Source organism: Heterocephalus glaber, unplaced genomic scaffold (genome assembly GCF_053883595.1).
Source record: "Heterocephalus glaber isolate CG9 unplaced genomic scaffold, H.glaber_assembly_v1.0 deba00000676, whole genome shotgun sequence".
Taxonomy (NCBI): Eukaryota; Metazoa; Chordata; class Mammalia; order Rodentia; family Bathyergidae; genus Heterocephalus; species Heterocephalus glaber.
The window spans coordinates 25,362,645-25,390,486 of NW_028258156.1; the positions used below are offsets into that span (position 1 = coordinate 25,362,645).

At 43.6% G+C, this 27,842-nt stretch overlaps 1 protein-coding gene and 1 long non-coding RNA gene across 2 annotated transcripts in view; one reads left to right on the top strand and one right to left on the bottom strand.

The window, feature by feature from the left end:
* Positions 1–8,101: 8,101 nt before the first annotated feature.
* The window catches only part of Slc26a5 (solute carrier family 26 member 5), a 33,909-nt gene continuing 14,168 nt past the window's right edge, over positions 8,102–27,842 (top strand). The window contains exons 1-8 of the mRNA XM_021253951.2: positions 8,102–8,277; positions 8,751–8,890; positions 15,373–15,483; positions 16,853–17,019; positions 17,558–17,722; positions 19,881–20,033; positions 21,125–21,207; positions 26,914–27,061. Coding sequence (XP_021109610.1) covers positions 8,126–8,277; positions 8,751–8,890; positions 15,373–15,483; positions 16,853–17,019; positions 17,558–17,722; positions 19,881–20,033; positions 21,125–21,207; positions 26,914–27,061 — 1,119 coding nt within the window. The 5' untranslated portion in view covers positions 8,102–8,125. The remainder of the gene's footprint in view (positions 8,278–8,750; positions 8,891–15,372; positions 15,484–16,852; positions 17,020–17,557; positions 17,723–19,880; positions 20,034–21,124; positions 21,208–26,913; positions 27,062–27,842) is intronic.
* On the bottom strand, positions 16,230–22,751 carry LOC147829303 (uncharacterized). Its single transcript, XR_015449408.1, has 2 exons — positions 22,688–22,751; positions 16,230–17,814 (listed from the first exon to the last, which is right to left on the bottom strand). It is a non-coding gene; the product is annotated as an uncharacterized LOC147829303 (long non-coding RNA).

Consider the following 27,842-nt stretch of genomic DNA (forward strand, 5'->3'; position numbering starts at 1 on the left):
AAACAAAAGAAAACTTGGTGATCTCTAAGTGTGGCCTGCTTACTCGGTCCAGCCTACTGTGTAAATAGGGACTCCGAAGATTTCTGCTGCATAATGTGGGAAAATGAAGAGCTAAGGCATCAAGAAATAAAGCAGGTAAAAAGGAATAACCATAAGACTAGTAAAAGAATAACAACAGAGCTGGGAACAGAGGTACGTGCTACAGTCCCAGTTATACAGAAGGCTGAGGCAGGAGGATTGCCTTGATTTCAAGGCCAGCCTGGACTACATAGTGAGACCCTTTCTCAAAAAACAAAACAAAACAAAAAAATAACAACAATAATAATAAAATGTAGAAGAATAAGGAAGTTCCTTTGTACTGACATGGAAAGATCACCAGGATATATTAAAAGAAAAGGCAATTCATGGGGAAGAATGTGTGTTCATATCTGCTTGTGAATGTGTAAAATACTTCTGGGCAGTCACATAGGAAACTGCATTCTGGTTGTGTTCCAGCCACGGAATGGGAGTGAGATTTCACTTTAATTCTTTTCATACAAGAGGTCTTGAGCCCTGTGACTACATTAGTGATTCAAAGCAGTAATCAAAGGAAGATCACTATCCTCATTCGCAAATGAGCAACCTGACTGAAATTAGGGACCTTGCCCACAGTAGTCATAATAAATTTTGCATTTTGGGGCACTGTGTGTCAAGTCCCAGAGATATTTTCTAATTTATTCCTTCAAGATCTAAAGTGAGATGTTCTTCTTGTCTCCGTGTTATAGCTTAGGAATCCGAAGGGAACAGAATTTTTGACTCCTTCTGCGACACTAGGAAGTAAAGATTACCCTGGGAGGCAGGCAGAAGCAAGGATCTTCGGCCCCCTTCCTAGACTTCAGGAATTTGTCAGCTGTCCTGCAGAACAGCAGACCAGGACTTGAACTGGTCTCTGTGATTCCACAGCCTGGATTCCCACTGCCATTTACAGATAAGGAAACTGAGGCTGGGAAACTTACGTAGCTTGCAAAAAGCCACACAGCAGGTAGATGCCAGTGCTGGCCTTCTGATCCCAAGTCCCAGTATATGGTGCAGCCTCTCTGAGTACTCATCTGGGAGCCCTTTGAGGGGGAGGACACATAAAGCAGAGGGCGAAGATGGGCAGGGCACTCAGCCCGGGCAGCCTGGGCCCGGCCACTGAAGTACACATAAGGCATTAAGTCAACATCTGCCCAGAGCAGCTGCCAGCTGTGAGCCCGGCCGCTGGAAGCCTCGAGAGCAGGCCGTATGCATCCAGGAGCAGCTGGAAGATTTTAGGGCCTTTTGCTCTCCGTGTAATTAGTCAGTGGCTGCTAATAAGGAGAAGCAGATAGTATATTCTGGTTATGGTAAAGAAGAGAGATCAGCCTTCAGTTTGCTTTTAGACATGGGCTAGTAAAGCTCCCAGTGAAACTTTTTCTGGATTATAATTCATGAGGCCTTTGCTATATGCTATGTATTTATTTTAAATCTTGTTTTTCTGTTTTTCTGGGCAGTGTTGAAAATTTTCATAAAAACATTTACTTCATTAATTGTTTATGCCAATGCCCATAGGGAAGATAGGCGAGAGACACAGGAAGCTTGACATGTGTGGGCATACTTGGAGTTAAAAGGTTAATATGCATACTTATTCACATCACCAATATGTAAATTGATTACTTCGAAAAGATGAGTGGGTGCCCTGAAATTCACTCTCTTTCAATACCTGGAGGCCACCCAGAAAAATATTCAATTCCTAAACTCAATAAAGAATTACTGTACTGATAAAGTTTCTTAGTTTCAGACTGCAGAGTCTGTTCTAGCTCGTTGAAGCGCAAAGATTTAAGCAACTGCAGGAAACCAGCCTGCTAGGAATGCCTAACCGGAGGAGGTGACTGGAGATTAAAGACAAGACTGGAGAAGATTTTGAAAGAGGGGCCAGGGGGGTCTTGCCTCTAGTGGACAAAGAGCCCTAAGCGTCTGGCTCACCTCTCTTTTAATTCAGTTTAGTCAAGGGAGCAAGCAATTAGGTAAATGGAAAATTCATCTTTTTCTCATTATTTGCAAAATGTACCCAGTACGTATTTCTCTAAACCAGATCTCAGCTGTTGCTGACTTCTCTGGAACTTGCAGCATGCTGGCAGGTTGTCAATAGAGGCTCAGCTTGCTGCTCCCTCCTTCATGTCCACAGGGAAGGTCAACTGGGCCTCTCTCCTTATGTCTAGTTTCCCATAAGGGACCTTTTGTACAAACTTGCCCAATTCTCTTCTCAGAATCTTGTCACTGGAAACATTATTTAAATAAAGATAAGGAAACACAGATGTGGAGAATAGAATGGTGATTCCAGGAGGAGGGGTAACAGGGTGGTATTAGTCAAAGAGAGAAAAGTTTCCGTTATGCAGGAAATTGAAGATCTGTAGTAACCAGTACCCACAGTTAGCAATACTATATTGTAGTGGTACACACCTGTAATCCCAGCACTTGGAAGGCTGAGGCAGGAGGATTGCTATGAGTTTGTAGCCAGCCAGGGCTACATAGTGAGTTCAAAACCAGCCCAAACTGCATAGCAAAACCCTATCTAAAAAAAAAAATACTGTACTGTAAACTTAAAATTTCACTAAGAGGGTAGATCTTATGTTAAGTGTTTTGTCACAAATAAAAATAATACTAAAAAAGGTGGTAGAAAACTTTTGGAGGTCATAGACATGTGAATGGCATAGATTGTGAGCCCTGTGAGCCAATCACTATGCAGAAATGAATAGGATTTGGATTTCCCATCTCAGGGAGCTTAGTCTGTATGCTAACAGGTTGTATCAAGTTCTTATTGCAAGACTTTTAAAAAGAATACAGATCGGGCCAGGGATTTAGCTCATTGGTGCTGCCGCCTGCCTCGCAAGCTCAAGGTCCGGAGTACTAAAAAAAAAGAATACAGATTGAAAATTATGAAATCAGAATCTGTAGAGAGCCTGGAAATCTGTGATTTCAGTCCCAGGTGATTCTGATGTGCTTCCAGGATGCAAAGCCCAGGCGTAATAGACCGAGTGGTGACATTCGAACAGTTCACCCGCCGCCCTACAGAACCAGGCCCGAACCTGGTCCTCATGCCCAAGGTTCTTGGAGCTTCTTCCACAAAAGCATTATTGAAGTTTAAAACGTTACTACCATTTTGATATAACTTCCACTTATAAATGTCTTTGCCTTTGAAATAAGTCCATTACCTCTACTACCTACACATGAGTCTATTTTCTCACCTGCAGAGTGATGGGGTTAAGTTGGGTGATCTCCAAGGTTACTTTCAAATCTAGAAATTTATTACGAAAGATGTTACAACTATTTTTAAATCCCTTCTTTCACACCTGTGGAAAATGGGACTTGAACGGTTAGACAAGTTTGCTTTATTAGTGCTTCCGTTGAGAACCTAGCAGAAGGTTTGTCCCATTAGGCCATCTTAGAAGTGACTTTTCTAGTGTATGGAAGGCTTTGTGTAGTTTTACATCTTAGTAATCCTTGAGTTCAGGCAGCACCGTGGATGCTCATTGTTTGCCATGTGAGTTTGGTCATTTGATCTCCTAATGTTGGTCCCTTGGCTTCTTTGCCTCCGATTCTGATAAGGTGGTTATTGATATCCTTCAAGGATTTCATTATTTAATCGTTGTTGTTGAGCATAATAAGTCCCCTAAAGGACATTTCATTCTATGAAAACAGGATGTTTCACCACCACACCCTCTTCTCCTTCCTTCCCTAGTTGGGACATCCCTGAGCTACCAAGCAGATCTCTCAAGGAGGACATAGATTATACTCAGGATTCTATACCCTCAAAAATAAGAGCACTGTGGTGGCCAGAGTTAGCGAAGAGAAATGCAGGGTATCCAGTTAGAGATGGGCCAAAGAAAAACATTAATACAAGTATGTCCCATGCGTTGTTTGGGACATACTTATGCTTCTTAAAATGTGTTTGAAGTGCTTGCCCCAGCTGCACATACACTACAATGTGCTGAATACCTGCTGTGCGTATTTAACCGAGCCTCACATATTTTCTCTGACAACCCAACAGAGAATCTATAACCTAACCCTTCCCTAAGGCCGTTAATGTTCTGAGATCTAAATTTCCAGGAGATTTGCTCTTGACCTAGACCCTCTGAGAAACGGCTGTGACAGTAAAGCTGGATTTGCTTGAGAAACCTAGGCTAAATATTTATCTTTTGTAATTTGTTGTTCAATATTTCAAAAACACGCAGAAGTAAAGACAGTGATATAGCGCACTGTACACAGTGTACTTCTTCCTCCTAGTTTGTCTGACTCAGTAGACAGGGGAGTGGGAAGGTGCAGTATTTGTTTTGCCATCTGCTAAGTGAGTGCTTTGAACCTTGGCTGCACTGTGGAATCACCTGGGAGCTTTTAATCTCTCAGTCCCTGCCTGTTTCCCGGACCAATTAAATCAGGATCCCTGGCAGGAGAGCCATGCATCTACGGTATTCAGACCTGGCCAGGCGGCTCCAATGCAGCCAGACTGAGAACCGATGTTCCCAGTGAAGATGGCAAATGCGGAGAAGCACTTTTAGCAGGAAAGTGTCCTGACACTTGAAATTCCTCTTCCAAACTGGTGCTGTGTACTTTTCCGTAAGCACATTGTCTTAGACTGTGTTATATTTATTATGCTGTGTGTTTTGTTAAACTGTATCATCTATTTGAAGTTTACCTTAAAAATAGTCTCATCTGGGTTTAGTTATGTCACTGATCCAGTATTAATTACCTAAAAGTCTGTCATTTGCTGTTGTTTTTAAATGTTTCTTTGTAATATATAAATAATTGTTATAAATCAAAAAAAAAAAAACAAACAGCCCTATGGCAAAATGGAGAAAGACAGGGACTGATTTTTGCTTTAAAAAAAACCACATGATGACATAGTAAACAATGCTTAGACTCATTTGTAATTGTGACAATGAAAAGTAAAAAGGTGAAATGTGCATTACAATACAAATTAAAATTACAACAAAATGCTATTTTTCACTCACCGGGTGGCAAAATTGTAAAGAACAGAAACTCTTGTATATATGGTTTTTTGTGGGGGATTGTTTTTTGTTTTGGTTTTTTGTTTATTTTTTTGAGACAGGGTCTCACTATGTAGTTCAGGCTGGCTTGAACTCATGGCAATCCTCCTGCCTCGGTCTCCTGAGTGCTGGGATTACAGGTGTGGGCCACCACGTCCAGGTTTACATACAATTTTTTCTATAAGATTGTACAAAGGTTGTAAATCTGTGAGAAAAATTAAGAGAATGATAATCAGTTCAGGATAGAGTCACCTCAAGAGGGGTAGAACAAAGGAGGGAACACAAAAGTGGACTTCCTAGGCTCTGTACGGGGTGAATGTTGATTGCACAGGTGTTTGCATTATTATTATTGTCATTATTATTCTTTTGTATGCTTTACATATGTTCTATTGTGTACACACATGTGAAATATTCTGCAATATTAAAATTAGGCCACTAAAAGTGAAAAAAATTGTGATTTTTCTTATTTTTTTCCATGTCTCTTTCTCCATCTTAGGTTATAAGCCAGTGGTTCTCACCTTGGACTGCTCTTAGACACACCTGGGGATGCTTTAGAAGGCAATGCCAGGGCCCTACTCCTGCGTGCGGTGCTCTAACTGCTCAGGGTGGCCCCAGGCTCTAATGCTTTCTCAAAAGTGTCTGAGGTGATTTCAGGTTTAGCCAAAGTTGAAAGTCAGTATTTTAAATATCTGATCATCTGAATGTCCTGGGGAGCTTTTAAAACACGCAGATGATTGCTTTAGTGAATGAAATAGGAATTTGGAGGCTCCAGGAGAGTGAGGTGTCCAGTGGCCTTCAGATGAATGTGTGTTAATGAGGACATCCTGACAGTAGTGCTGACAGTAAACATAAGGATGTCTGATGTTTTAAGTTGCTTTCCCTGCTACTTTTCAGTGCGGTATGATGGCTCCTAGAAAGGCCATAAAAAGCCACGTAAGGTGTGGCCAACCAGCATCGCTCATCCAAAGCAAAAGACACACAATCTTTGTTAGATTCTGCTGCAAAGTCCTCCCTGTCCACACTTAGCATGCCTGTCTCAGGGCATTTGTGCTGCTATAATGAAACACCACCGCCTGGCCCAGGTATGGACAGTAGAAATTCATTTCATACAGTGCTGACACTGGGATCCAAGGCCAAGGTAACAGTAGATGGGGGCCCAGTCCCCACCTCCACGATGGTGCCTTGTCACTGCATCCACTCGGGCAAGGAACAAGGTGTCCTCATCCAGCAGAGGGGACAGAAGGACAAAAAAGGCTATCGAGAGGGACATCTAACCCCACTTATGAGGGCAGAGTCCTTAGGACCCATTCACCCCTAAGGCTACACATCTTCCTACACAGACAACTCAGCTGTAACAGGATTTAGAGGTGACAACATTCATGGTATTGGAGCTCCATACCATTGTTGTCCAAACTTGGTCTCCTAGTTGCTAGCATTCCCTTTAACTCTAGGCTCTTGAATTTTCAACCTCCTTGGATACAGGTATTTATTTTGCACAAATGCTGAGTTCAGGTCAGCTGTGATTTCAGCTTGGTGAAAACCTCAATTTTACCATGACAGAGCTGTGTTGACCCAAGACTAGTAACCCACAATCCTGTAGCCACCATCAAACACTTGTACACAACATCCATGTTAAACCCGACTCCTTTGCATTACCTTCCTTTGGTTGGAGAGCTGGGATTAGTTGTGCACTAACCTTTTTATTATGAGGTATATAGTTCAAATGTAAAGATAAGTACACAGAATCATGTAATAAACACTGATTTTCTTACTACACAGCTTGATCAAGTCTTAATATTTTGCTGTATTTATGCCTATTCTTTTTTGTAATCAAAACATGGCAGATACAGTTAGTTCTGGCTCTCTGACTATCATTTCCTAATTTCCTTCCCCTTTTCTGACCAGGTAACCCCATCCTGACTGTAGTGTTTGCCATTGGCATAAATGCTTTTGTGCTTTTACTATGAATAGGCTGTTACATTATAAGTTTTTAAATTTAAATAATTGTTTAATAATTTAATAATTGTTTTAAGTTTAAATAATTGTATGCTCTATGAATGGTTTACATTTTATTAAAAATTAAGTTTTTGAGGCTGGGGATTTAGCTCAGTGGTTTCGCTGTCTGCTGTGCAATCGCAAGGACCCGAGTTCAATCTCCGGTACCCCCCCCCCAAAAATTAAGTTTTTGAGATTTATTGTGATACATTTAGATTTCTTTGTTTTAACTACTGCATAATGTTCAATTTATGATTACACCAAAATGTAGTTTTTATTGTGTACAGGTAGATATTTGGGTTTTTTTCAATTGTTTACTATCATAAAGCTACTGTGAATATTTTTGTACATGTCTCCATATGCACAAATATGATTGAGTTTATTCCTTAGTTATTTCTTTTCACGTAACTGGTATTCACTAGGAACCAAGGGAGAAAATATAACCATGCTAATAGTCTAACACTTGACAACATAATCAACTTTAAAACAATATTATAATATTGCAAATGTTTTGAACTTGTGACCTTTTGCAAAAGTCACTAGGGACTTCCTTCATGGGGACATGAGACTCAGCTTGGACCACAGAGTAGTGTAAGGATGTAATCAAACATAGCAGAATTGGGAAGGAGAGTAATATACCTTCAAGGAACTTGAGGTTCAATTTAAGGACCAATTTTACCTTCGCTGTTTACTTGATAATACAACTGCTCACCAGGCCTGGCTTACAGTTCTCCTTACATAGAGCTAAAGGCAACTGCCTGCATTACTTAGCCACTGGACTTAATATGAGCTCTTGTTGAAATTATGTGCATTATCCACTTACTGCTCTGGGAGGGAATAAATCACATATACATTTTCTATTGATTTTGATTTTGTTCTATTTGTTAGTGCCTACTATGAGCAGAACAATGAGAGGTGCTCTAGGGTGTCCAAGAAGTCATTAGAACTGGAGTACCACAAGGAAGGAAGGCTTAGGAACAGTCGTGGTGAGATTTGGGCATCTAAAACGGACTTTTAATTTTCTCCCTTTAGTGACGCTCAGGAAATGCTTGTCTCCTGCTGTTGATGAATAATTTTGGAGTACTATGGATCATGCTGAAGAAAATGAAATCCCTGCAGCAACTCAGAAGTACTACGTGGAAAGGCCTATTTTTAGCCATCCAGTCCTCCAGGAAAGACTACACGAGAAAGACAAAGTTTCGGATTCCATTGGGGATAAGCTAAAACAGGCATTCACGTATGTTGCATTTTAAGCTTTTTCCTTTATTGTATCATTCTGGCATGAGAGAAACAAGGTCAAATGTGCAAAGAAAGCCTGTTGGTGAAGTGGAGAAAAGATGAATGGTGATGCTTTTGGTTTGCAAAGCTGTCTGCAGCGATTCAGTGTAAATCTTCTGAACACAGGCTTCTTCATATAGTTCACTGTGTTTATTGAATTCCTACTATGCCTCATGTCTGTGTAAAGATTTCCATAGACAACCCACTTTCTAATTCTCCACCCACCTCTGAAACATCCCCTTCCTCCTGCTCCTGAGAATGTTCCAGCCGCTCTGTCTCTGCCCGTCTCTGACTCCTACCCCCTGCAACATCGTGAGTCACCAGTCGTAAAGTTTTCCTTCTCATATGTGGATATGGGGGAAGGAGGCTGCCTTGTGAATTCTACAGAGATGTTCCTCATTTACAACTCTGTCTCTTTCTTTGTCTTGCCAGATGTACTCCTAAAAAAATAAGAAACATTATTTATATGTTCCTGCCCATAACAAAGTGGTTGCCAGCATATAAATTCAAGGAGTATGTGTTGGGTGACTTGGTTTCAGGCATAAGCACTGGAGTGCTACAGCTTCCTCAAGGTTAGTAAGGCTGGATTCTTTCCTTCCTTCTTTCCTTCTTTCTTTCTTTTCCTAACTACCTTCTCCTCAAACATTTTCTTGACCTTTTTATCATGAATAAAAACAAATTAATAGTGTTTATCATATCATTGTAGTAACCTTTGCCTTTCTAAAGGAGTTCAGAAAACCTCACCCTTAAAACTTTCCAGGCATATTAACAGTAGAAAACAGCGGAGCTGTTTTATAGATCAGTACATTGCTTTGGCATTACAGTATCTCACCTCTTGCTAAGTCAGTCACTCAATCAACATTTTGTTATGGTTTTTATTGAAGTTCTTGGCTTTAGTCTAAATCCAGGTTGTAATTACAAATGACCATGGAATACTAAATTCCTTTGCAGCTCTGTGATTTTACATGTGATATAAACTTAAGAAAGTATTCATTTCTTCTTCTGAACAATGCATATATTCTAAGCAGCTATCTGGTCTTCCTTGTCCCCAAGAGCTAACCACCCAATCAGGGAGTGATATGAGGCAAATGAAGGCATTTATAAGTTTGTGATTATAAACACTTGAAGGAAGAGATGAGACACTGTGAAATCATAACTGGAAAGTTAATTTAGGTAGAGAAGCCACCGAAAGTTCTTTGAAGAAGTGAGACTTGAACTACATTGTAGGCAGAAGGCATGGCATGGGGAAGGTGCTGAGTAGGAGAGTTGAGTGGGGTTGATGAGCTGGCAGAAAGGAGGCAGGGAGCTGGGTGGCGGCTGGTAAGGTGGGCAGGGGAGGTCTGTAGAGGCTTCTCAGGCCACTTCAGGATTTCACTCTGAGTGCAGTGAAAGCTGTCGAGGTATCTTTTATGTGGGTTTTCTTGGTAGGAGGAGGTCACTGAGTGAGGAACGGACTTGGCTGGTGGAAGGGGCACCAGAGTGGATATGGGGAGACCAATTAGAGTCTGATCCAACAGGGGTCCAGGGTAGGCAAAGCCGGCAATGCCTTGAGCAGCTCTGGGTCAGTTGGCCAAAACTCTATTTCCTTCTAGCCAGTTCCCAAAATTTAATTTGTTAGAAAAAGATTTCCCATAATGATAAATTAGCGGAGGTTTTAATTTCCCAAGTGACAAATTAGCCAAATCTTGTAAATCTGTGAAACCAAATCTTAAACCAGGTTTAGGATAGTTTTTCCACAACCATTTTGCCACCATCACCCCAAAAATAATCAAACAAAAAGTGGCAGATTCAAAGCAGAGTTGAGGACGGAGTAAGGAGCAGAGAAGGGATTGTATCTGCAGTGGGAAACAGAAGCCAAACTGACCTCCAGTCAAGTGGGACTCAGCACTGCAGGGAACCTAGACAGCTTACACTCAGAGAGGTCCTTGGAATTCTGCCTCTCTGGGTCTCGGGCATCCCAGGAACCTACTTTTCACCAGTTGACTTTCTTTCGTCCTAAACAAGGCTGGTGGCTGTGAAAATGGAAAGATGTGTAATGTGGTTTGCAGCAAGAGAGGAGACTGGTTGTGGGGCTAATGTAGGCAGAATGAAGAAAAAGGGCGTGTTGAGGGCAGCTATAATGTTGCAGGCCGTGGAGCTGGATGCTGGCATGGTGTGGAAGAGGGGTGGTTGCAAATAAGTCCTAGGTATCCCCGAGGGACAGAGGTGCCAGTGCCTACATAATAAAGATGGCAGAAACGTGTTAAATTTAAGATGCTTGTGAGATATAGACAATTAGGTATTTCATGCTTATGTTTGATATATGGTGGCCAAAAGACGGGTGTGACCTAGAGATATCAATTTGGGAATCTCTGACACATTCGTAGCATTTAAACATGACAGCAGAGAAGGACAGCTAGGATGAGAATGTCAAGAGAAAAGAGAAGGGAGCCAAGATCAAGCTCTGTCCAACATTAACAGCCAAATGGAAAAGGCAGAACCAGCAGAAGAGACCAATAAGAAGTATCTGAAGAGAGGAAGGGAAACCAGGGGTGTATGGTATTACAGAAAGGAAGAAAGGATTTTAAAACATAGAATGAGCCAGTAGGTCGGTGACTGCTAAGGGGCATAGCCATCCCAAAAATTAGTATCAAAAAGGTATTATTCTGCCCATCTTTGATCAAAGAATATAGATAAATATGAAAATATATAGCAAAGACAATCAAAGTAAATTTATTGTGATTGATGAATAATTTAAATTTCCGAAAAGATTTTTCTTGTTAAGAATGCCACATCAGGGCCGGGGATTTAGCTCAGTGGTTCTGCTGCCTGCCTCGAAAGCGCAAGGTCCTGAGTTCAATCCCCGGTACCAAAAAAAAAACAAAGAATGCCACATTGAATACGTGGTTCTATCTCTAATCAATTTTAAATTTCTCTAAAATATCAGTAAAGAGGAGGAAAACAGTAGAAACTAACAAGGACAAAGAGAATGGGAGAGGAGACACCATGGAGACCACTCAGATGGACAAGCAAGACACCCAGAGTGCAGGAACTGAAATGTACAAAGCTGCTCTGCAGCACCCAGGGACTCCGAGGCTCAGGCAGGGTCAGATCTGGGAGCCAGAGAGGCAGGGAGCCAGAGAGGCAAACAGTGAGGGATTGGCCAAGTGTCTCTGTAATACCACGAAATGTCACTGACACTCAGGTGCCTGCCTCACACCATGCTGGGGAGGACAGGGTGGAAATGCTGAGAGATGTCAGAGGGATGAAGTAAAACTCTGCCCTTTTTCCCCGAAGCCTCACCAGCATTTGTTATTATTTGATTTCTGGGTGATAGCAATTCTTTTCGGGAATAAGATGGAATCTCAGTGTTTTAATTTGTGTTTCTCTAATGGCCAGCGTTGTTGAACACTGCTTCGTGTTTTTATTGGCCATTTGTACTTCTTCTTCTGAGAAGTGTCTATTCATTTCACTTGCCCATTTTTGATTGAGTCTTTTGGGGGGTCTAATTTTTTGTTAGTTCTGTTTTTTTGTTTTGTTTTGTTTTTGTGGGTTGTTGTTGTTTGGTTTTTTGAGACAGGGTCTCACTATGTAGTTCACGCTGGCCTTGAGCTCACTGTGTAGCCCAGGCTGGTCTTGAACTTGAGGCAACCATGCCTCAGCCTCCCAAGTGCTGGGATCATAGGTGTGTGCCACCATACCTGGACTGAATTCTTTACATGTTCTAGGTATTAGTCCTCTGTCTGAGGAATAGCTGGAAAATTTTTTTCCCATTCTGTAGGTTGTCTCTTCACTCTGTTGGTTGTTTCTTTTGCTGTACAAAAGCTTTTTAATTGGATATAATCCCACTTGTTGATTCTTGGTGCTATCTCCTGGGCAACCAGGAGTTCTGTTGAGAAAGCTCTTGCCTGTGCCTATGATTTCAAGTGTTTTACCATCTTATCTTTCAACAAATTGTTCCTGTTTTAATATTTAAATCTTTGATCCATCTTGATTTTAGTTTAGTACATGGTAAGAGATACGGGTCTAGTTTTAGTCTTCAGAATATGGATGGCCAGTTTTCCCAGCACCATTTATTGAAGAGGCTATTTTTCCTCCAGGGTATGTTTTTTTGCCCTTTTGTCAAAGATCAAATAGTGGAATGTGCTTGAGGTTGTTTCCACGTGTTCTGTTCTGTTCCACTGATCCTCGTGTCTGTTTTTTGCCAATACCATGCTGTTTTTATCACTGTAGTTTTGTAATTTAACTTCAGATATAGGGTTGTGATGCCTCCTGCTTTACTTTTGTTACCCAGGATTGCTTTTGCTGTTCTGGGTCTCTTCTGGATCCATATGAATTTTAATATTGTTTTCTCTAGTTCTGCAAAGGATGCTGTTGGTATTTTGTTTGGGATTGCATTAAATCTGTACATCTATTTTGGAAGTATGGCTATTTTAACAATATTGGTTCTTCCTATCCAGGAACAGGGGATATCTTCCCATTTTCTGATGTTCCCTTTGATCTCCTTTTTCAGAGTACTGTATGTAGTTTTCATTGTACAAGTCTTCCACCTCCTTGGTTAGGTTAATTTCTAAGTATTTAATTTTTCTAGGTGTTATTGCAAATGGCATCTTTCTCCTAATTTCTTTTTTTTCAGTGAATTCATTATTGGTGTACAGGAAGACTATTAATTTTTGTGTGTTGATTTTGTATCCTAATACAATGCTTAATTTTGTTATTCTAGGAGTTTGGTGGTAGATTTTAGGATCTTCAATGTTGAAGATCATGTTATTTCAAGTAATAATAACTTGACTTTTTCCTTTCCTGTACATATCTCCTTTATTTCCTTCTCGTGCCTAATTGCTCTTGCTGATATTTCAAGTACTGTGTTGAACAACAGTGGTGATAGTGGACATCCTTGCCTTGTTCCTGATTTTAGAGGGAAAGCTTTCAGCTTTTCCCGCATTTAATATGATGTTAGCACTAGGTTTGTCATAAGTGGCTTTTATCAGATTGAGATAAAGTCCTTCTATACCAATTTTCTTCAGTGTTTTTATCATGAATGAATATTGGAGTTTGTCAAAGCCTTTTTCTATGTCTATGGAGATGATCATGACGTGCGTTGTTTGTCCTTGCTTCTGTTTATGTGATGTAATAACAGAAACATTTAAAACAAAATTTCTCACACCATACCATTTACACTGTTTCTTGTGGCGTCTGTCCTGTGAATTATACGATATTCAGCAGCATCATGGCCTCTAACCCCTCAATGGCAGGAGCACTTCCATTGTAAAAAAGTCCCAAGTTTGCCATATGCAGGAGGGCTGACAAACTGCTTTGTTAAGGACTGCTGAATTTTAAAAATGGAGATAAACAGCAAAACTGGTTCCAGAGTTGGAAGTGACACTGGTGGGTTGGTCAGGATGGGACCTGGAGGGACAGGAGATGCAGTGGAGGGCTGGCTCACCCAAGTGGAGCTTGGAGTACTGCTTGCCTTCCGCACTCTGTACGTGCACTTCTTCGCAGTGAGCCACACAGAGTGCTTGCAGTGTTCCCTGCAATTTGTGGAGACCACTGTCTAAGTCTTGCATGAAAAAAAATTCCCACTGCTCAAAAAAATGGCCTCTTTTTTAAAAACCTGAATTAAACCTGGACATGGCTATTTCTAGCCTCTTTATTCATAGTCATCAAGCCTTGGAAGCAACCAAGATATCTTTCAGTAGATAAGTTAACTGTGGTCCATCCAGATGGTGGAATATGATTCACCACTGAAAAGAAATGCACCCTCATGCCAGGGAGAGACATGGAGGAAGCGTAAATGCATAGGTCCCAAGTATAGGACATTCTGGAAAAGGCAACACTGTGGAAAGAGAAAAGATCAGTGGTTGCTAGGGATCTGTGAGGAGAGAAGAATGAGGAGTTGGAGGGCAGAGGCATTTTTAGGCTATGAAACTATCCCGTGTGTACTGTCAGGGAGGATGGCGTTGTCACGTATTTGTAGGGAATGTGTATCATGTACCTTGGTGTAAACTCTGGCTGTAGGTTCATCATTGTAATAAACGTACCACTCTGGCCAGGGCTGGGCAGATGCAGATAAAGGAAATCCCTGAACCTTCTACTCAATTTGCTGCAGAATTGCTCTAAAAAATAAAGTCTCCTACGAGTCCACAGGTAAAGGCTGGTGTGAGCTGCTGGAGACAGCAGAACAGAGTCCTCAGAGGGTGTGACCTGTGCTTCCTAAGTTTCTTGGGGTAAAATGCCAAGCTTTCCTTTGGAACAGGGGCACCCAGAAGGTACCAGGACAGCTCGTGTGAAAGATGGCGTGGAGAAGACCCTGGGACTGCACCTTCTGATCCAGGGCCAGAGTCAGGGTCTGAGAGTCAGGGGAAGGCATCACATGGACCCGGGGTGGACAGTGGGGGCTCCTCAGAGCAAAGGGACCTCCAGGAACCCACACAACGCACCACTACAGGAAGAGAGAGCATTTGTCCATTGACACCAGACTACCACTGCACCTATCCAGGAAGATTTTTTTCTACTCTTGTCTTAATTTTTTAAAACTAAAGCAGGAAAGGGCCAGGGATTTAGCTCAGTGGTTCCACCGCCTGCCTCAAAAGCGCAGGGTCCCGAGTTCGATCCCCTGTACCATATAAATAAATAAGTAAAAGGATAAAAGCCAGGAGTGGCACATGCTTGTAATCCCAACACTCAGGGAAACTGAGGCAGGAGGGTAACAAGTTTGAGTCCCACCTAGGCAACATATGGAAACTCTGTCTCAAAATTTAAAAAATAAATAAAAGGCCTGGGATGTAGTGGTAGTGCCCCCCTGAATTTGACCCCCAGAGCTAAAAAAAAAAAAAAAAAACTAAAGCAGGAAAAAGCCCATATACTGGCAAAAGGGAGATGAAGAGGGAAAACCATGCCAGGCTGGAAGCTGCAGGCACAAGACTCCATGTGGGATTGGGGTGGAAGGGTGGGCAGGGCGGACACACCTGGCACATGAAGGTGGGCTTCACCTGTTGGTCAGAGAGGAAGCCCATGAGCAATGCACCCACCCCTGCCTTCTAATGCTCCCCTCTCTGCTTTAATCCCACAGGTCTGGCCTTCGCAATGCTGGCAGCGGTGCCTCCGGTGTTCGGCCTGTACTCTTCGTTTTACCCTGTTATCATGTACTGTTTCCTTGGAACCTCCAGGCACATATCCATAGGTAAAAGCTTATGCTTGAACTTGATTTTCTAGGACCTTTCTGTTGGCTTCACAGTGTGCCAAAGAAGTAGTGTGGTTGTTATTTAGAACATCTACTTTCTAACTTTTGTTACTGCTCACATAATAGGTGCTTTAGCTAAGCATGGCGGTGCATGCCTGTAATCCTAGCACTCAGGAGGCTGAGGCAGGAAGATCATCACAAATTCAAGGCCAGTCTGGTCTACACAGAAAGATTTTGCCTTTAAAAAAAAGGTCTTTAGAGCCAGGAATTTAGCTCAGTAGCATCTCGCCTGCCTCGCAAGCACAAGGTCCTGAGTTCAATCCCCGGTACCAAAACAAAAGAGGTCTTTAAGCAACACATTCCTCCCACAACTTCTAGAGTGAATAGCTTTCTTATACTCTTGGGATAATAAAAAAAGGACAATTTTCTTGTGTAAAATAGCAGTTATTAAAATCTGTGAAATGAGATAAATGCTTTATTTCCTAATAAAATTACTCATGTCTGACTTTCTTTGAGTTCCTATTACTATGCATGTATATAATTTTCATCATTTTGAGTGTCTGAATTGTACATATTTTCTCTCCAGCTATTTCAGATGTATTCATATGAATTTCATAACAGTGTTTCATAAAGCCACTGCCTGAAAACACAGTGTTTCAGGTAGCTATTGCTGGGTAACAAATGGCCCTCAATTTAGCAGCTTATATCATGGATCAGTTAAAAATTTTAATTAAAAATATAGAAAATATGAAAAAATAATCATTTTATTACCTCTCCTTTCTTGTGGGTCAGGATTGGGGAAGTGCTGGTCTGGGCCATCTCTCCTGTCTCCCTTCTTCTCCCTTTGTCTCCCTTTCCCTCTCCCTTTCCATCTTGTCACAGGAAGTCTCCCTGTAGCCTGGTTAGAGCTTTCTCAAACATGGTGGCCCAGGCTACAGCATGTGGTTTACAGCTCTCCGGTAGATGCTGCATTGCCATTCACTGCCTCACCTCAGAAGTCACGCAGTGTCACTGCTGCTGTGTTCTTTTGATTGCTAGCATGTCTTGAGCCCACCTAGATTCAAGGAGAGAAGTGCTGGACTCTACCTCTTGATGTCAAGGGCCCAGAAGAGCGGTGGGTGGGAGCTACTGCTGTGGTGGCGCTTGCAGCACACAGCCTGCACACCCGAGGTGCTCACACCCAGGGCCAGGACACTGAAAGAGGGCAGTGCTCACTGACCTCCCCTGTGTCTCTTGGCGCACAGCGATGACCACATGGGATTCACTGGAGAGGTTTCCCTCAGCGAGGGTCAGTCGTGCCTGTCTCGTAGCTACCCTGGGTGGTTCCCATGAGCCCCTGAATAAGACTGTTGATGGTTCACCATTTCAGGTCCTTTTGCCGTTATTAGCTTGATGATTGGTGGCGTGGCTGTTCGATTAGTACCAGATGACATCGTCATTCCAGGAGGAGGAAATGCAACCAACGGCACGGAAGCCAGGGACGCCTTGAGAGTGAAAGTCGCCATGTCTGTGACCTTACTCTCCGGAATCATTCAGGTAAGACTCCAAGGTGGGGACGTGGGGCTGGTCTGTTTGCCTCCGAAACATCTGTGCAACACTCCTGGCTGATCTTAACACACGGTGGACAGCCAGCCAGCCACACTCCAGAGCTGGGGTTCAGGCACACCAGTCTGACTGCATGCCTTATTTACAACAAGGAGAGGCTAGCAAGCTTTGTTGGGCACTTGGAGATCCCAAAAGCAAGTCAAGCCTGAAAAAGCAGGATTGGTTAGTACTGGAAGAGGACGTCCCTTGTCTGCTTGGCCGGAACGACCAGTGGTCAGGTGTGTGCTGGACCAAGCGTGGCCCTGGCTCTGTGGGACACAAGGCACAAGTGTGGCCCGTGCTCTGTGGCCCCTCCAGACTGCCATTGTTTTCTCCATAGCCAGTGGCTGATTTCCGAGCTACCGAATCCCTGCAGGTCCAAGTTTGTAGGGTTAGAAGGTGGGCCAGAAAGAACTTTTATGTGTTTTCTGTTTATCATGCCTTCCTAACCTCTCACGTGGTTTGTTTGTTTCTTTGCCATTAAAAAAAGTTCTGCCTAGGTGTGTGCAGGTTCGGATTTGTGGCCATCTACCTCACAGAGCCCCTCGTGCGCGGGTTCACCACTGCAGCTGCCGTGCACGTGTTCACCTCCATGCTCAAGTACCTCTTCGGGGTTAGGACAAAGCGGTACACTGGAATCTTCTCAGTGGTGTATGTAAGTCAGCAACTTCTGGGTCGCTGGGACTGCGCTTCTTTCTTTATTCTTCTCCCTTTTCTGCATCTCATTTTTCTTTTTTTTCCAAGAAACTATCAAAGGAAGAAGACTTAGTTACTCTAAGGGTTTCTGGGAAGAGAACCACAAGGAAGCCTAACCCTAAAATCCCATTGTATGGATATATGATTCTGCTTACTTCAACAACAATTTTTTGTTAAGTCTTTATTTGGTGACAGCACCATCACCCTAATGAGGTGCCTTACTTATGCTTCGCCTGCCTGAGTTTGTAATTTCTGAGAGAGAGATTCTCTCCCACTAGGCCTTTAAATTATTTGTTAGTGTCCAAAACAAACAAACAAAGCCTCCAAGACCATAACTTCATCTTAAGAAAAATAAAAGTAAGGCTCCAGGCATGGTGGCACCTGCCTGTCATCCCAGCACCCTGGGAGGCTGAAACAGGAGGGCTGTTAGTTCAAGCCCAGCCCGGGCTACCTAGCAAGTTAGTGAGACCTTGTCTCAAAATTAAAAATTTTTTTAAATGTCTGGGGAAGTAATTCAGTTCATAGGCCCGGGCTTCAATTCCCAGTACTGACCCCCACCCCAAAACATGTGAGGCAAAAAGATTAAACTAACACAGCTAACCCAGATTAATAGGATAAAATATGCATACTCTGCACACAACTGAGAGAAAATTTATTTCCAGGCATACAGGAAACAATGGTAATAAATTGTCATGTTAAAACCAATATGAAAACGAGCACAATCTAAAATGCAATATTTTTTCACACAGCGTAGTGTAAATGGAAATCAGTGAATGTCGTTTTAACCCCCCATACATTCTGAATCCAGAGACACATTTCTAAATGACCCACAGACGAAGAGGAAATGATGAAATACTTAGGACACCCTGACCGGGAAGTGGCAGAATCAGGACTTGGCAGATGCAGTCGCCGCTTTTCCAGGTGCTCTGTGCCCACCGCTATGCCGGGCACTAGGGGGCAGCAATGAGGCGAGCAGATGCCGCCTGGCCCGCTCCCGCTTGCAGTCAGGGGGAGGATGATTAATGAATCACCAGCTGGGCAAGTGTGTAATTAACTGCAAATTACATTAAGTCCTATGAAAAGAAGGCACACACTAGTCTGTAAAAAAAAAGTCTAGGAAAGTAACTTTGAGAAAATGATACTTAAATGTGAGTCCTTGATTGATTAGAATGGAATCAAGGCATAAGACTGTTCCCTAAATAACTGTAATTGCTGGTGACAGGCTTCTGACGCTGAGGCTTCTCAGACTGCCTTGTCACAATGACAATACAACACACAAGCAGCGCTGAGTGCACTCTAGGCAGCGACAGGAGTGTGTGCGACCTGGGTGAGAAGACCGTGGGCCTTGTTGGGTTGCAGATGGGGACTGTCTGCCACCCTAGGTCATGACCCAGTGGCTCTCCCCTCATGCATGCTCCCAGGGCTCCTTTCCAAACTTACACTCTGGCCTTCGGAGCCCACCTGACCTCTCCCATCTGCTGATGATCATTTCTCCCTCCTTGACTCCCGAAAAACTTTTCTGTTTCCCTTTGGAGTCTTTTGCTGATATTAACCCGTAATTCTTTCCTAATGGTCACAGCTCAGCCTTGGGGTTATTTTCCTGAATTTTATAAACACTACAGCAAGACATCAGCATATCAAAAAACACCCTAAGATTGGTGAATAAGAATTGCTGTTATAAAATTGTGTGGCACGGTAAAAATGCGAACATTTTTTGTGTGGTTCTGGGGATGGAACCCAGGGCCTTGCACGTGGTAAGCACACACGCTACCACTGAGCCCCAGCCCCAGCCCTCTCTCTTTTAAATTTTTAGTCTCAGTTCTTTTGATTTTTAAAAGTTTTCTGTGGTAAGATATATATAACAAAATGTATTCCTTTATTTTTTTAAAGTGTACAATTCAGTGGTGATAAGTACATTCACAGGGTTGTACAGCCACAATCCCTGGCCATTTCTGGAACCTCTTCCTCATCGAAGACAGGAGCTCCACACCCATTAGAAAGCCCCCGGCCCTCTGTGCACCTGTCTCTCTGAGCTGCTGTTCTAGGTACCGTGTGTTGTCGAGTCGTGCAATGCGGGCTGTTTCTTGATGTAAACTCCAGTGTTCACTGTGTTACAGAGTACAGTTGCTGTGTTGCAGAATGTTAAAAACCTCAACGTGTGTTCCCTAGGCGTCGGGCTGATGGTTTTTGGTTTGCTGTTGGGTGGCAAGGAGTTTAATGAGAGATTTAAAGAGAAATTGCCAGCACCCATTCCTTTAGAGTTCTTTGCGGTAAGTCCCACCTGGTGACAACCTGTCCAACTCCCACAACTGTGTGCTCATTGCTTGTCACCACATAAAACTAATGCTCAGAAACTTGAGCATATTTATGTTGTGAATTTAAATATTCTGGACACTCTCCAGAGCTGAGATGCATAAAAAATGTAGTTAAGAGTGAAAAACATAATTGCTGACAGAAAGGGGTCCTTTATCCAAAGGGACTGAAAACACCCTCGCCCCTGGTCTCTGGGCTTCAGTTTCCGACAGTAAGATTACCTTATGATCACTTTCCTGCCGGGGCCCCCTGAAAGGGACTGGTCCTTTCCCACATCATCTCTAAGTCCTTCTCTGGAGCACCCATTCAGAAAGCTCCATAAGCCATAGTTACTGGGGGTGGAGCAGACCCCCAGCTTACCTTGCTGTGTCTCCTCTTGTAGTGCACTGAGGGTGGTGCTTTACACCTCGGGTAAAGCTGGGCGACTGCGGTCCCGCTCGCCCTGCAGAAGACAACTGCAGGGTCCTGACCACACTTCCGGTGCTGTTCTACAAGCTGGGTCAGCAGGCAGATTCCAAAGTCACTGCATCACCCTCGCCGTATCCTTTATTCGTCCTTTACACTTTTCCTTATCCTTTACTCGTCAAGAGGCCAGAGATGCCTTCTACCCAGATGAAAGGCCAACCCCTATGCCAAAACCTCAGTGTGGAACAGAAGGGAAAATAGAACAATTCCAGGCCTTTAGGAAACTGGAAAGCCCATTTCAGTTATGTGGAGCAGAGTCATGGAGAGAAGTTAGAATTGCTGGATGCTAACAGTGATTCTTTCTTTTAAGTCTGAGCATTCAAAATGAATCATGAGCGGTGATGCATGCCTGTAATCCCTGAACACTGGAGGCTGAGGCCAGAGGACCAAGAATTGAAAGCCTGCCTGGGCTATCTAGTGAGACCATGTCTCAAACACACACACACAAACACACACACACACACACGCCAACGACAACAAAGTGAAAATAGATTTGCCTTGCCTAACAAATTCTTTGAAGCTTATTTATGTGACATTTGAATATTAATCTCTAAAGGTGCATTTGGGTTTGTGTCTATTTTAGGTGGTAATGGGAACTGGCATTTCAGCTGGATTTAATTTGCAAGAATCTTACAATGTGGATGTCGTTGGGACACTGCCTCTGGGGTAGGAAAATAGTTTAAGTAACAGAGTGACTTGAACAATCAATGGACCTATTGTTTATAACTCCTACTCTACTGCTCTTGCAATGAAAAATAACCTTTTTCTACCTATCAAATAGCTGGAGGGTTTAAGGGTTTGTGGCATGCGTGTGTATCTGTTGTGGTTTTAAAAAATCTATCATCTTAATCATTGTTAACCATATAGTTCAACAGAGTTAAATATATTAAAATTGTTGTAAAATAGATTTCTGGAACTTCCTCCTCTTGCAAATCATAAATTCTGCACTTATCAAACAATTCCCTTTTTCTCCATCCCTCAACCCCTGTGACCACTATTCATCCTCTTGTTTCTATGAATTTGACTTTTCTAGGTACCTCTTATCAATGGACTCATATAGTATGTCTTTTTCTGATGGCTTATTTCACTTAATATCCTAAAGTTTTGCCCATGTTGGAAATGACAGTGTATTCTTCCTTTTTTTACAGTTGAGTATCTCATTGTATGTACGTGGTATATTTTGTTTCTGCATTCACCCACCAGTGAGCATTTGTTTGCATTCACCTCTTGGCTATTGTGAATAGTGCTGCTAGGGACATGGGTGTGCAACTATGTCTTTAGGACCCTGCTTTCAATTCTTTTGAGTGTACATTCCAAAGTGGGATTGCTGGATGCTATGGTAGTCCCATTTATGATGTTTCAGGAGATGCTACACTCTTTTCATACCAAATGCACAACTTTATAATCCCACCAAAGTACAGCATGTTTTGTTTTGGGTTTTGGTCTTCTTTAATAACTTTGAAAATCTTTGACACAAGAATTGAGAACAAAAGGAATAACTGTAGCCTGCCATTTCCTAGCTGTGGAGTTGGGCAGGTCAGTTATGTCTCAAAGCTTCAGTCTCCTCCCCCACTGGTGGCCTGGGCATGGCCGCTGTGAGAGGGAGTGAAGCAGGTGGGGTTAGGGTTAGGGTTGGGAGCCACCCTGTTGCACAATAAACCTTCCAGGTAGGGGATTCAAAGTTCTGAGGCTCCTTACTTCAGTGAGTTTTCTAGTCTCAAGTCATACGATGCTTACATTTCTTCATCTGTATTACTTAACTCTGTGTTTGACATTTATTACCTCTGTATCAGAAGACCAAGAATGATCACGCCTCTGCTCGTTTCACTCTGCCCCTCTCCAACACTCTCTGAAATCTCTCTCTAGTTCCAGGTCGTCTCTGTCTTTCTGCCTCATGCACAATATTCTCCCCGTTGCTCTGACCATCGCTCTGTGCCGACACCTGCCCAGTTCTCTCCGCGTAGCCATCCAGCCCCATCCAGGAGCCCTGACAGGCAGAGCGGCCCAGGATGCTCTCGAAGCCAGCCAATGCTTCGAGAGACAGCAGGTGCTGGAGCGGGCAGTGTCACCAGATTTGGTAGGGAATCGAATCAGAACAGAACACCAAGAAGAGCGTCGCAGAGTGAAACGTATTCGCAGCACTTACGGAGACCAGGAGAATAAATTTCGAAGCAGTGACCCGGATGTAATCTGTCCCGCAGTAAAGCAACTTCCGGGACCATTGTCGTGCATGGGTGGGGCTGAGTCTGCGCAGGCGCAGTCCTGTGACCTGGGCTTTCAGGCTCCGGCCGTTCCTGCGGAGGTTTTGGGTTCCTAGGGCAGCAGGTTGGCCCCTGTCACTGGCACATCCTCATTAAGGTAGCTTGTGGAGCATTATTTCTGAAAAACAACTCTAAGGAGATTTATTGGAGAAACACCTTTGGGGGGAGTTCAAGGTACTGATGGGGGAGACAAAGATGGGAAGCAGCCTGCATCCTGCCTTCTCAGGCTGCTCCTCTGCCAGCAGAAACTTGCACTCGCTTTAAACTTGGAAGCATAAATGAGGATCGTGAACATGTTACTTAAGATCCAGCGTACAGCCGTGACAGTAATAACCCCTTGCTTTTCAATTTGGACTTTAGTTTGTACGATACTTCCGTACCTGCCATCGCAGTTGGTGCTTGTAATAATAACCCTCTGTCTCACAGCAAAATTCATTATTCCCATTCACTCAACATGTGTTTATTGAATGCTTATTATGTACCAGAGACACGGTAGTTAAAATCGAAAACAGACACACAAACAAAAAAGTGCTGGTCCCCGTGGAGCTTGCATTTACTGAAGTCAGCAAACAGTAAGAAGTGCTGTTGCTACTGGACGTGGAATCTCCCAGCCCCGGGGCAGGATAGGTGAAACCAAGCTTTATTGCCTCCAAGGAGGACAGCTCTGATTGAGAGGAGCAATCCGGCTCGCCTGTTAACAAAGAAAAGGGCAAGATTTCTATTCACATGCAGGGCTCCGAGGGGAGAAATTTCACTAGTTGAAAAGGAATTTTCTTTTCCTATGCAAACACCTTGGTCTCAGGGAACGGGCGACCAGCTTGTCCCAGCAACTGTTACATTCTATCACGTGCCCGTCCTGCATAGACGCCCGGGCCTGGTGATAGGATGGCGTGGGGTGCCCGCGAAGAGGACCCGCGGGTGGGGGAGTGGCAGAAAGCTCGATGGAGCTGTCAGCGAGCAGCAGGTTAAGAATCTGGGAGTTGGCTTGTCCTCTGTCCTCCTGAGATGTTACTGGTCATTTATTCTCTCATCTGGTTCATTCTTGGAGATGCTGTGGCAAACGCATCCTGGCTTTAAGGATGCACCTGGTTTTTGGAGGTTGATAAAATTGAGAGAGTGAGAGGATAAGGAGGAACACACACTGTACTCGTGTTAGACCCAGCGAGAAAGAACCAGCCAGAGACCGATATTAAATCCACACAGGAGTTTATTACCGGCCGGGACCGGAGCCGAGCATCGGACTCGAGCCCCGACTGGGGGGAGACTAACATGTTTTATACATCTTTGAGACCAACGGTTTCTAAGCCCCCTTATGGGACAGAACTAGCAAAGCAAGCAAAAGGTACAGAAGCGGAAAGTTCTGCTGTTAGAACATTTGTAAAACAATGGTTGATTAATTGTAGTTTCTAAAGAGACTTTCTAAGGGGAGGAGGTTTCTAAGCTTCCTCCTTCTGAGTTCATCTAAAGGGCAGGCAGGTGGGTCGTCCAGCAGCAATATGGAGTCTGTTTTGCTAACTAGGGTCCTTCACTCATAACGAGTCACAGGCCCAGAAGCCCACCTGCCCTTTGTCCCGTGGTGGTCTGTCTCACTGTGAAAACAGTGAAGTGAGGGTTAAGGGCACTGGCTTTGCTCTTTAGGAAGGGAATCTGGGAAGGTGATATTGTGGAGACATAAATGAGCTTTAGTGACATGCTGGTGAGTCCCAGCCAGGACCTAGAACTTGGTCTTCTGATACTGGGTTGTGTCCTCTTTCCATTACCTCAGCCCTGGGTCTCTAACTCAGTCACAAGATAAACAATCATCTCTGATTGGATCCAACAGATAATCCTATTCAGTTACTAGTTACAAATAATTCTATTGAGTGGGAAATTCTTACATGTAGATTTCTCCTTTTAAAATACGCTGATACATTAAAATTTACACATCATCATAATTCCTACTCAATGTCTTCCTTTCCCCGTTATGTTGTATCCAGATGTGTTGCTTTCCTTCTCTATGCAAGAACTAAACTAGGAAAAAAAACATTTTACCTTTCTGGAACTTGGCTAATGAGCAGTCTTATCTTTCTGGAACTTTGCCCAAAACCAAGCAGGTAACAAATACCTATGTGCTTATCTACATACAATCATACTATTTCTCTTATCTGTGACTCTACTCATATATAACAAACTCCCCCCTAACAGTGGCTTTCAACAGCAACCACTCACCTGCTCATAATTCTTCACCCTAAGTTGTGCTTGAAGTGGTGATGCTAGCCTCACTGGTGACCTCTCACCTGCAGGAGTCTGGAGGTGTAACTCGGCCTGGGGGATCCAAGAGGGCTCCAGCCTCACGTCCGTGCCTTAGCTGGCCTGGCTGGAGCAGCTGGGGGTCTGCACCTGGTGTCTCCAGCAGGGTAGCCAGACTGCTTTACCACGTGGCCCAGGGTAGCATAAAAAAAAAAAAGCAGCGAACGTGCTAGGCCTCCTCCAGCCCCATGTGACATCACTTCCACCTCATTATCTTGGTCACAGCAAAGCTAAGGCCAGCCTGGACCCAGCAGGAGGGAAACGCCAGGCTTCTGGTTGGGAGAAGCTCATGCCAGGGTGAGAGCACTGGGCCGTCTGAAGGGAACTTCCACTCTTATGGAGGCATACACACACATGTGCACAATGCAGGGCCCGGGAAGAGACAGATGACTCTTACAGACCCCGGTCATGATTGTATATCCCATTTGAGGGCTTCCTTTCCTGACTTCATTCCAGAACCTGCCCTTTTCTTATTCCTCAGGCCCCACCTGCTGCTGGGCCTTCTCTCTTGGCCAAGCTTACACAAACAGCGAAGTGCAGGAGAAAGATGATGATTTTATAGTCAGACCCCATGCGTTTGACATTCTGCTCCATCTTGGGAAAATCACTTAACAACTGAAAAGATAGATCTCTTTTTCCATCTAGAGAGTGGGATAATCCTGGCACTCACTGATAGGACTGCTGCATGTAGCAGATAATCTAGCCTTACAGACATCAGTTTCCTTTCCCTTCCTCCCCTCCCTTTCCTTACCCCAGAATCTGATGAAATGTCTCTTCTGTCAGTCTACTACGATGTGCAGACAAAAACGGTGTAGAGAGGCAGGTTTCTTGTGACTTTGCTGAAGTCATTCAAATGACTTGTTTGACCTTGGGCAAGTTGTTTAACCTAACTATGCCTCATTTTCTCCTCTATAAAATTGGGATTACAATGCTACATCATTCCTAGGGCTAGAGGAAATAATTAAATAAGCAGAGAACCTGGCACAGAGGAAGCACTTGATAAATGGTTGTGTTTGTAGTAAGCATTCTGAGTGTGTATCACTGAAATGGTTGTGAGTATTATCCAGCCCATTGTTTTGAGTTGGAGCAGGATCCGAATGCCTTTGAAAAATCCTTGTTTCTCTTTCCCTATACAGTCTAGGGAATCTCAATTAAGTTTCTTTAGGAAAGAGAGTCTCAAACTACAAGAATGGGCAAAAACTGGATACTCCTTTGTGGGGTTCTAGGAGGCCTCTAGATCCCCCAATTTCCCCATTGAGACCCAGGGAGTATGATCAGCTACTGCTCCTTCCCCATGTTAGAACTGACTGGAGAGACCGATGACACAGGAAGAGTTAGTAGACTCAGAGTCCTTCCCTCGGGTAACAAGGGAGAAGCATGAGTAGTGTTACAAGGACAGTAGTTCTCCTCTAAGTTAGCCCTTGTACGATGCCCTCCCCTCCCCGAGACTGGTTCAGATGTCTTGTGGCATCTGAGTACCTCTCTGACCCTCTTTTCTCCCTGTTCTGTGTCTTACTTACACCTGGCATCAGGGTGCCCTTGGTATGAGGTTTCTCCTTTTATAAATAAAATGGCACCTGATCTCTGCTGATAAACCACCCAGGCTTCAAGCCAGCCCTGCAGTTTGGGGCCTGGAAAGCACATCTCTAGGTCAAGGAGCGACCTCATGTTTGCCAAACCAGAGCAAATAAGTTCCGTGTCCCAAGAGCCCAGTGAGTTCACCTCATTTGCACCTAATGCCCTTCTCGAATGCTCCCCTCTGGTCCTGTGCTTTTTCCTCAGTGGTCACAACACTTGAGTTACAGTCAGCTTGACTTTTCAGGCTACTCCCTCCAGCCAACCCGGACACCAGCCTCTTCCACCTCGTGTATGTGGATGCCATCGCCATAGCCATCGTTGGATTCTCAGTGACCATCTCAATGGCCAAGACCTTGGCAAATAAACATGGCTACCAGGTTGACGGCAATCAGGTAAAATCATCAGTTCCCTGCAGATGCTTCCCTGTGGTACACTGGTCAAGCTATTACACAAGAAAGCAAGTGAACTCAATTTATCTATCTTGAAAGAAAAGCCTTTGCTTTGGTGATGGATGTATTTGAAGCATGTATTTATTCAATGCTATAATTTTTTCATTATGTATGAGCATTAGGCCATTGGAACCTGAGGTGCAGAGTCCTCCCTTCATGGTCAAGGCTCGGGCTAGAGAGCTGCAACTCGAATCTGGAGCGTATGGTTTGCCATGCTCCTATAGATGTTACTTCTGTGGTTAGAGCCCATAGCCTGGGAGTCTGATCTTTCTTCAGAACCATTTTTGCTCCACAGGAAGGCTTATCTGTATCTGTATTTATCTGGTATATGATTTACCTCTCAAACTCCACAGTATTCTCTTTGCTGCCCCCTCTTATAATTAGCTCCAGGTAAGATATTTAGTCCACACCCCATGAGCTATAACCTTGGCAGCCTATTTCAGCACGCTTTGGTTTCCAAGGTGCTCCATATTTACAGGAAATGCAGAGATCCAAGTCAAAATACCCAAAGGAGGCCTAAGAGCGTTCACTGGTCCTGGGAAGATGAGGGCATGCACTTGATGAGCAATAATATCTAAAAGATGCCAGTAGGAACACATCAAGAACTCTCTTTTAGACAAAATACTTTATAATAAGAAAATGCACTATATGTAAGAGAGTGTTTGGGGAAGGGGGGAGCGGGTAGGGATCACGGCATTTATCTCTGGCACAAGAAAAATCCAAA